Below are 10,082 nucleotides of genomic sequence, written 5' to 3'. Positions count from 1 at the left end.
TGGCTAGTCGAAATATCTAGTCATCGTCCTTCAATTCATTCATTCGATCTATTGAATTTTATTGGATTTCATTTCGTTGCCGCCAATCCCAATGAGGTTCAAACTTCCAGACAAACATCAGTAACTGTCGTATAATTTCGGTTTACTTGATGATAATGATGAGAATGTTGATGTGATTAGGCAACGTCACATCAGATAAATAGTTAATAAACAAACGCATCAGGGTGATTACCCATCGCCCCAATACGAAATTCCTCTCCGGTGAGGAGTGATGAAGCAAGTGTGTACCAACATTGGGTACATCTGCCAAGGGACCTTAAGAAGCACCACCGGAGGTAGAAGCAGCAGAGGTTACTTCCAGAAAAGCTCATTCTGGTTTTAGCAGAAGCCTCGAGGGTGTGGCGAGTATAATTGGACGAAGGCACTCGTAATTGCTTTGTTAAGTAATTAGTCGGTCGGTTCGGCACGAGCCGCTACCAATTCTACAGCTACAGCCCATCTTCCTTCGCCCGCTAATTCCGGCAATTGGATTTTAAACCTTCTCGATAGTTATACGCCATATAATTATCGTTTTCTATCTCAATATCTTTTGCAAACGGATCTAGACCCAAAAGAAAGGAGAGATAGGGGCAACCTAATAGGGACAGAGAATGCAAATGAATTGAATTCAGTGGTGTTAAATTTAGGAATTGGATATGTTGTGCTGATCCAGATTACTGTTTTATCAAAATGCGCTATTGTTGTTCAATGATACGTATGAAAAGGTAATCCGACAGAGAGCGAAAACTAAATGAGGTTTTTAGACCGGGAAACAAGGGGTAGAAGCCAGAGACGCCAGTAGGTGTCCTGAGGGGTTTAATACTACCAATGCTCTAATGGGTTTGTGGCTAGGACACTTGTGAAAAATCACGGCTCATGGCCCATTTTCTACGCGCTGAATCCAACGTTATATTTGGATGCTACCTTAACGTTGGATCGATCTAAGTCACGTGCTTGCTGTTGCGCTGCGGTTCCGATTCACCCTATCGCGTTCTCGCGCCTAGCAACAGAGCTACAACAACGTGCACAAACCTTAGCACTAACTTACCCGTAGTTATAAGATGCATCTACACAAGATTTATAGTTCCTCTTCTACATTGGTAATTAATTTTCAGCATATTCAAAAATTATTATCGCACCAACACTAGTACGTTACACCACTTCACTTCACTCTCCTCTTTTCCCTCTCCAATTTACCCAGAATTTCATTAATCACAATCATTACTTAAAGATCTGGTGATTTATGGGCAGTCAGTGACGAACCACTCAACTCAACAGCCGCTGATTAACATCGCCTCAGTCAGACAATGGAGTTTAAAAATAATCGACAAACCGTGTCACCTAAAATAGACATTGGCCCTGATGCAATTAACTGGATATCGGTTCATAAAATCATCAAATTAGCGATCCTACGCATTTTCTTATTGTCCGGAGGCAAAAACTTAACGGTTGATTAGCCACCTACATTTGAATTCACTTCCTACTGATCAATACCAACATCATCTTGAAAGTCTTAGTTACTCTTATTCTTATTCTGTATCACCTGCTATTGAATCGACGCTGGTTGGAACGCTCCAAATAGTTAAATAACGGCAAATAACCAGCAAAAGGCCATATTTGATCGCAAACGTTTTTGCCTTCATGCATCATCGAGACATCACTAATCTAATAACAGCACTAGATCCCTTGATTCGATCATCAACAGTATAAAAGGCGAGTCTCAGCGATACGCGGTCAGTCTACCAAGACGATAGTGTTTCAATACAAACTGTATTGTCCTCGATCAGACGTAACATAACGCATCTTATTAATAAGAATAAGGCGGTTTAATCTACATAGCGGTCCTTGAGCCCCTCCAGCAGCATTGTTGATAAACTATAAAAAGATGTCGCAATCGGAACAATCTACCAGTGGGATTTACGACAAGGATATGTCGACTTCGAAGAATAGCTCAACTCTCAGATTAAACCAAGAGGGTGCTGTTGGTCAGGAGCGCGATTGGATGGATCATGACACCGATTCGGAAATCAGTGAACACGACTTCCTCACCAAAGGTGCCTTTCTTCTTACACCCAGTCATGAGCTGACAGTCGAAAAGGCTGCTACTATTTGCGACAAGATGAACTTTCGGTAAGAAATTTTGCTAATAAAAATCTTAACCAACACCATCACTTTACTCCTAATTCAGCATCCGTAACTCACTGTAATTCTGAATTTTCGCTGATTGACCTGATTTTGAAGGGTGAAATCTTGGTGACTGTTAGTTTCCTATCTCGCGCTTGTGTTGCTCTTGTAAGGTGATGTCCGTACCATTACTAACTCTGCATACCAGTAACGTTTATTCATCGAATAGTGAAAAGAGAGAGAGCGAAGACCAGAGTCTGAGCACGATAAGTACGAAGACCATTCCGAAGAAAATGAACTTCCGGCGAGTCAGAAGCTCTTGGAATTCCCCTCGCGGTTTCTCCGGCTCATTCAACTTGAACTGGAATAGCGGTTGTCGTGAACCCCTAACGATTTCACGTACCAGTATCTTATTCCCGGTGTAGAATCCTGTTCTCGGTAGCCACTTTTCTACCCCGTCGACAATCCACTTTCCAGTCGCTCCAACTCAAGCCCCTCGGTACTATAGATCTTTCTCTATCCTCTATCTCCCATCCCAAGTTCAGAACACTAGTCCTGGTTGCTCTCAGCAACCCTCCGGGTTATTCACTAATAAATGCATGTTCTCAACGGCTCTTTAAGTCTGATAAGGATTACTCACTCATTCGTGCTGATAGGACATCAAGCTGCTCCACTTTAACCCTCTCTGGCTTTAACAATCCCAAGTTTTAAGCTTAAGTAATGGGGTCATCTTGGGAACTTATGAAAGTTGTCATCATTATCGTTAACTGATTACAGAGGGGCCTTTTCGCTGACAAAGACAGCCACTGGGATCCTGTTCAAGTTCAGCAACATCGACGACTTTCAGGCGGTTTACAAAAAAGGATTTCATAAAGTGACTGGCGCGAGATTCTATAAAAAGGTGGCAATCCCCTGCAGGCCTGCTAAAATATTCACTGTCTATGTTCTTGACGTCCCTGAGGAGCTGCCGGAGGATGATATAAGACATGCGCTCTATAAATATCGGTCTATTGTTGAGGTCACGAGGTTACCACTCAACACAGCGACTGTTTGTAAGTTCGATGTGTTATTTTATATTTATATCTACAATCTTGGGTTCGATTTTTATCGAAATAGAAAATGGTTGGTTCAATTATTGAATCACAAGGGCTCGCAACAATCACCAATTCTTTTTTTCGTCTTTGCTGATAGTAAACTCTCGTTTGTTGCTTTTAACAGTGAAAGCAATCAACGACAAGTTGAAGAGCGAAAACAGTAACGAACCACCAACAATCTATACAGGACCACCAGTAATCCGCGTGACCCTGGCAAGTGTTGAAGAAACATCAATGCTATTGAGCCGCGGCCTCGACTTCTACGGAGCAACCTTCTTCCCAACAGAGACTCCTCATCCGATAAGCGCCAATTTGGCCAAGTATAAAAACAACAGGTGGGTCTGCAGTGAATAAATAATTAAGGTATTGATAATTGCAATGACTTTTAAAGCATGTTTTGATTGTTAACTCATCATAGCTGTTCAAATGACAGATGGCTGGAATTAGCTTCGTTGGGCGCCGGGCAACGGGTCCGGGATCTGCTTCCAGTTTTCGATAATGCTGGGTTCACTAAATTGCCACCGCCGGCATCTCGCGTTATTAAGCCACAGAGAAATTGACACCGCTGAGCTGCACTAGGCTTCATACTTTTCTTATCCTTATCTCTTTCTTTGTTTTCTTTCTTGTTTTTATTTTCATTTTTTGTTGTGCCGCTCCTCGCAATTTATTTTTCCACTCACACCCTCTAACGGTCGGCTCATTTCGTTCCTGTCAAACCACCGATCGCGAGGCATGCAAGGCTATGGTCTATGGTCGACGGTCTGTTGTCTGTTATCTATTGTCTGCTTCTCTACTGTTTGCTCGGAGACAATTAAGGCGACCTCATTTTTATCTGCCACCGAATTATCGATCTTAGACGCTGAATCGAGGAGCGAGGGTCCTTTAACTGCTCGACAAGTGCCAAATAATTAGGTACCACTTGCTCTTGGTCTTACTCGCAGCCAACTTTTTACTTCAACGACGCTCTACTTTATTTTATGTTAGATTTTAATATATATATATATATATATATATATATATATATATATATATATATATATATATATATATTTATTTATTTATTTATTTATTGTCGAAAGATATGAATATAATAACTAATTTTTGAATAAAATTATTTTTAACCTTTATGTTTCTTTATTTATTTTCTTATTCCTAATTCTTGATCATCACTAATGATAATAAATTCCGTATTTTTGATAAAAGATTCAATCTAAAAATTTGGATTTAACATTTGAGATACGATAAAAATGATAAATGATAAATCGATAGCTGCCACGAATTTTTGATTTAGGAACCAAAGAAAAATATTTTTAAAACTTTGAGCTTGAATTTTGACCACACTTTTAAAGATACAATAAAATGATGAAAAATCTTGATTTAAAATTCTAAGAATTCTTTGAAAGAATGTTTTCTTATTATTGTTAGAAACAGAGTTAAAATTAGCACTCCTAAAGAAGACAAATATTCAATTATCATAATTGTCTCTTAATTCCTTACAACTTTTACGCGAAAAGCATAAGCAAATAACGAATTACTAAAATTAAAATATCTTGAAAGATCGTTCTTGCTTGAAACGAGTGTACTTTAGTAATTAGTATATAACTGGGCTTGATGGTACTGCTCGCTTAGTATAGGTAATTCTGATCACGGGCCAGAACCAGAGGCTACATATTACAGTGTTCAGTGAGAGTTGCTTATCTTAACACTCACTAACGATACATTTACGAATAGAAGTACCATTAACGTTATACTGTAGCCTGGCTTCTCCAACGCAGTAGTACAATAGTACGATGATGTTGCCAAGGAAGACCAAGTAGACCAAGAAAGGAGCGATTTTGCTGGAAAGCTACTGCTTTCCGGTATCCTCCGCATTCTCTTTTAACAGCTCGCGCAATCGTTACGTTTCTTCTTTTTACACCTCCTTTTGCTCGAGCGTTAAAAATCGAGCAAAACTCAAGCTCCGTTGCCTTTCTTGTTGCTACTTTTTCAGAGTCAAGTAATTATTAACTTCTACTTCAATTAGCGTTTTCGAGAGTAACCACTGTAGACTCTAGACAAAGCTCCCTGTAATTGATTTTTTCAAGCTTTGGACTTTCAAGATACGGTTTTTCTGCGTTTGACGCGATGCTGATCTGAGTAAGCTTTGCATTTGTTCAAAAAAAGTGATCTGGGTCAAAGTATTCATCACCAATCAGTAAAGGCAAATAAAAATGTATGTAGAGCACGTTAAACAGGTCAGATGGGCGCCAGCTCAGCTACAAGAGCACTGACATACGTCACATCACTCCAGAAGAGGTTAGCGAATGAATTTGTTTGCATCGTACATCAACGATCATCATATCACGGTATGATCCACCAACATACTTCGTAGCAAGGCAACAAGATGAAGATGACAGCGTAAAAATGATAAAATGGTGATCATGCCTGGTAAGCGTCTCTGAAGTATCATAGAGTTTGAAGCTTGCGTTACTAATCGCAACTGATTCATCTATTATCTCATCAGTAGAGGCTATGTTAAGGCTGATCCCACATGCAGACGGAACAATACATCCCTGAGACAGGTACATCTGAAAAGTTGGTGTATAAATATGTATAGGGGATACACAATCCATAATGCATGATGAATGATACACATGTAGCTGTTATTCATCGGGCTTGAAGACGAGTCTATCTCGCTTTACAGTTTACTTGCTTCAGTTAACTTAGCTGGGAACTCATCTCGGCTACACACTACACAACAATAATGATAATAGTGACAGCTACTGGTGTTATTATTGTAAATGTATGCGCTGCACTCGAGTGTAACTACAACAACTAACAACTATTGTAGTATCTTCTCTTCCCTTAGTTGCTGTGCCGAGCAGTTAGTTTCCCGTTTGTACGTCACGTACCCCCTGGTCTGTTCCAAGCTAGTTGTTTTGGATAACCCAGATACATCAGACGGTACATCATGCGATGCCGATAGTGCCTCCTCACTCTCAAAGAGTGGTGCTAATAACCTGAAACTAGCTCCCGGGTCAAAGAATTCGATATGTTGAAGTATAAATGAAAATTCTCTAGTCATTGGATCGTGATGAGTACAAAACATTTTTACTATTTTCACAAAATTTTCAATCCGTAGTAACATGACTCAACTGTATTGTGAATTTATCAATACGTCTAACGATCGTAAGGAAATATTTCCCTGCCACTGATAATTTTTTCTCAGAGTGATGATTTGACTCGACTTAGTTCTGCAGTTTGTTTGCTGATAGTTCCAAGAGTCTTAATGCTCGGGACTCAATGGTTGGCGCTTAGTCAACGTCTGGTGACGAGTCGGGACAAGAGTGATTTATCCTTAAGACACTTGAATACGAATACCCTGTTAACAATAAGGCCTGCTAAATAGTAATTGTATGTTGAATGGAATTTAATTAGCGGTGAGTAATCAATTAACATCACAGCGTGTCGTAATCATTGGAGACGTTCTCGTCGTCACATTGTCACATTCTCTGTATAACGTCACTCACTATCATTATCAGTTACAGGGATAAAGAACACGATTAAGAACTCACTATCTGATCAATATTATTTTCCTCAGATGATTGTGTCGTTCATAGCCAGTTGGACGAAATGTGACGCAGGACATAGTCGTTTATTGTTATTACTTATTGCATACTTGTTATTAAATGAAGAGCAATATAGAAAGAAGCTGATGAACACCAGGATAAAAGGGTGGGAGTCAAAGGAAGTGAATATCCTCATAGCAAGGAGCTCCCGGAGAAAATTGTCTCGCCATCGTTTAATCTATAATCCGCTTGCGTCACAGGTGACCATGGGAACCAACTGGTGAATGTCGATATGAACTCTATCTATATATCAGTTCTCTCTCTCTCTCTCTCTCTCTCTCTCTCTCTCTCTCTCTCTCTCTCTCTCTTTCTTTCTTTCTTTCTTTCTCTTGGTCGACGCTGGACGGGAATTTCTGGAAAAAGTAAAGCTGATCTAATTCCAACAATTTTCATCCTATTTTATTTATTTACTCTTCTCTTTTTATTCCTCACGGTACCTTTGTCTCGAAGATAAATAACCAAGTGAGTAGAAGATGAATTATGATACAGAGAGTGGAGAGTATGCTATGAACAATCGTGTGTAACGTTAGAAAACGAAATTGATAATCAAAAGTCTTAAAAATTTTTTGAAATGTTTTTAAGTATTCTTTGAATATTTATTTAGATTTATTGGAAACTTTTGTTAGTATTCCCAAAAAATAAAAAATAGTTTAAAATTCTAGTGTTGAACCAACTCATAATATTAATTCTCAACTCCATAAAAAGTTCCGTCTATTAATAACTCTCCTGAAAAGAATAGAAAAACTCGGTATAAAAATAAACATCACATTAATATCTTCAAGTTTCACCGTTGCTACTTTATAGTTTTATGAGATTACTTTGTAATTGGGATATAGACAACAATTCATCATAACTTTATTTGTTATCACGTCCCTCCCTAACCCGTTCTTCATCTTCTTCTCTCTCATTCCTTTTCTTCCCCTCATACTAATGCTGGTATATAACAGCTTAAAGTTTGATTTAAATTAAAATGTGGATTCATCACAAACTGCAAAAGACGATCGTAAATGCTAGCGTAGTTTGAGCACAATCGTACGCAAGAAGATGAGAGTAGAATACTCCACCCCTTTAACTACTCTGGATCCAGATCCACCCTCACCAGAGTCTGCTGTTAAGCATTCCAAAGACGCAGTTGTAGCCGGTAATGAAGGGGTCTACTTCGCCGACAGTAGAATCTGGGAAGTGAAGTAGAAGGGTCGCGAGTATAAGAAAAATGAAAGTATTAAAAGTAGACAACGAAGTTGGAAGAACAAAAACTTGTTCCCAAATCATCGGCGAGCAACGTAACCTAGTTTTTCGTAATCCTCAGCAAAAAATACATACACATAGTTATCAGAACCCGGAGGCCTAAAAAGGCATATGTCGAGGGACTAAAAGGAACTCCAATATTCGAGTTGGTACTGAGACATTTTTATCTTCAAAACTTTAGCTAATTTTTAGCCTTGGTTCAGTTTTGTTTATCATATCGTTCACACCGATCCTTTTATTCATTGGAGTTTTTTCTATATCTCTGCTTCTGAATATTCATCAACTCTCGATGGTACTTTTTTGCGGGAAACACATTTTTTGCGAACGAGCTTATGTCTGATGAGATTGACAGATTTTTTGATGAATTGCTTTGATATAAAGGTTGAACAGAATTATTTTTTAAAAGGTTCGACAAATGGTATTTGCTGTTTATATTTCACGAAGGATGAGAAAAACCAACAGATTTAAAGGTTTTATGGAGGCAAAAATGTTGAGAGATGCCTGTTATGGTAATTAGAAACGAAATGGTCAAAACCTTCATTTCTCAGCAGTAAAAAGTTTGTCAATTTATGTCCCAGCAGTTTCCAAAACCAAAGACTCCGACAAAAGATAAAAAGTAAGGGCAGTTCTTAATTTATATGACTGTTTTCAATTCCTCGAGCACTAAAAAGGACAGCAAACTATGAACTTTGATGCCGCAAACAGAACAGAGGGCCATAATAAAACCAGGATGAATAAAACAAAGAGTGAGATGAATTTTAGAATGGCGCGAAGAGAGACGCCGGGAATTTTCCGCATTTCTCCAAGAAACTTTTATCGGGATTGCGTTCATTCCTTTCTTCATTTAAAATCGGTCTTGCTCTGGCTTTTTGGGATGGAAGACAAAAGAAGAACACAGCGCTGTTCCTGAGTCATCGGAGACTGCATTCCTCAAGCTCTCTTTTCATCCTTCTCATTCTTTTATCCGGGTTCTTAGCTATTCAGATCTTGCCCAAGCTTACCTTATCCTTTGACGTCAGTTGACGCCTGTTGCGGCTCCGGAGTGAATTTAAGACGAGAATCCACTCTCAGTGCAGACACCACTTCTTGGACCATGGTCCAGGCTTATGAGCGTCGACTTCTTAGAAGAATTCCAATCTCAATTCACTACCCTCATGAGTATCGGCTGACCCTTGGCTTCCAGTTTTCTTGGAGTCATTTTGAGTCGAGAGTTTTCAAATGGAATAAATAACTCAATGGATCGCGACCTGTTGCCAGGGAGGGGGCGATCGATGTTTAGGGAACAGATCATATGAATTGAAAGTGATCCTTTTTTTATGTTATGAATAAAGTCAATTTATACTTCAATTGAATTACGTCTATTAAATTAGCATTGACTTAATCTAACATTTGACAACGTTGTTAATAATTGGTCGGAATTTAATTCTAGTTAAGCAACAAATTTCTGATTAGATTTAATTTATTAGCAAAGAAAAAAAGTTACATATTTATCATAAATCAATTTTATTACTTGATTAATGACCAAAATACAATAAAAAAATTATTTTGATGGAAACTGATTGTCTTGATCAAAAAATTCTTTGTCTAAAAATTTTTTTAGTTTATTCGAATTTCATATTCTTGATTTCAAAAAATTCTGTTATTAAAAATACAAAAAAAAAAAAAAAAATTACTTAAACTCTTTCTGGATTATTTTTGAGTACATACCCTTTCAAAAAATCCACATGTCATTAAAATTAGCAGTCACTTGACAATTTTTTAATTTTATTTACCAAAAAAATTTATGCCAAAAAATTATTTAAAAAAGTTTGTATTTTTCATTTTTTTAAATTTCTACATGTCAATTTTTTTTTTGCCATCATTTAGTTGATAAAAAAATTATTAAACATCTGCTAAATTAAATTTCATAAAATCTACATGAGTTTACATGGGAAACGTATGAATGTGACAGACCAGTGAGTAGCGTACT

The 10,082-nt window shown here is 38.0% G+C and overlaps 1 protein-coding gene across 4 annotated transcripts; it reads left to right on the top strand.

The window, feature by feature from the left end:
* Positions 1-1,799: 1,799 nt before the first annotated feature.
* LOC141526648 (uncharacterized) lies at positions 1,800-4,248 on the top strand. 4 transcript variants are annotated; one of them, XM_074241706.1, is made up of 4 exons: positions 1,800-2,169; positions 2,941-3,215; positions 3,382-3,592; positions 3,649-3,817. In XM_074241706.1, the coding sequence occupies exons 1-4, from the start codon at positions 1,925-1,927 to the stop codon at positions 3,656-3,658; spliced, it is 741 nt and encodes a 246-aa protein (XP_074097807.1). In that variant the 5' UTR covers positions 1,800-1,924; the 3' UTR covers positions 3,659-3,817. The 4 variants fall into 4 exon arrangements, with proteins under 4 accessions (XP_074097807.1, XP_074097806.1, XP_074097805.1 ...); XM_074241705.1 differs by having other exon boundaries at positions 1,801-2,169; positions 3,382-3,620; positions 3,691-3,825; XM_074241704.1 differs by having other exon boundaries at positions 1,802-2,169; positions 3,691-4,248.
* The last annotated feature ends 5,834 nt before the right edge of the window (positions 4,249-10,082 follow it).

The sequence above is a fragment of the Cotesia typhae genome, unplaced genomic scaffold (assembly GCF_013202065.1).
Source record: "Cotesia typhae breed Kobodo isofemale line unplaced genomic scaffold, CoteBio_Ctyphae contig_36, whole genome shotgun sequence".
Lineage (NCBI taxonomy): Eukaryota > Metazoa > Arthropoda > Insecta > Hymenoptera > Braconidae > Cotesia > Cotesia typhae.
Note: the sequence above shows the minus strand (reverse complement) of the source record. Positions and strands in the feature narration are given on the sequence as shown.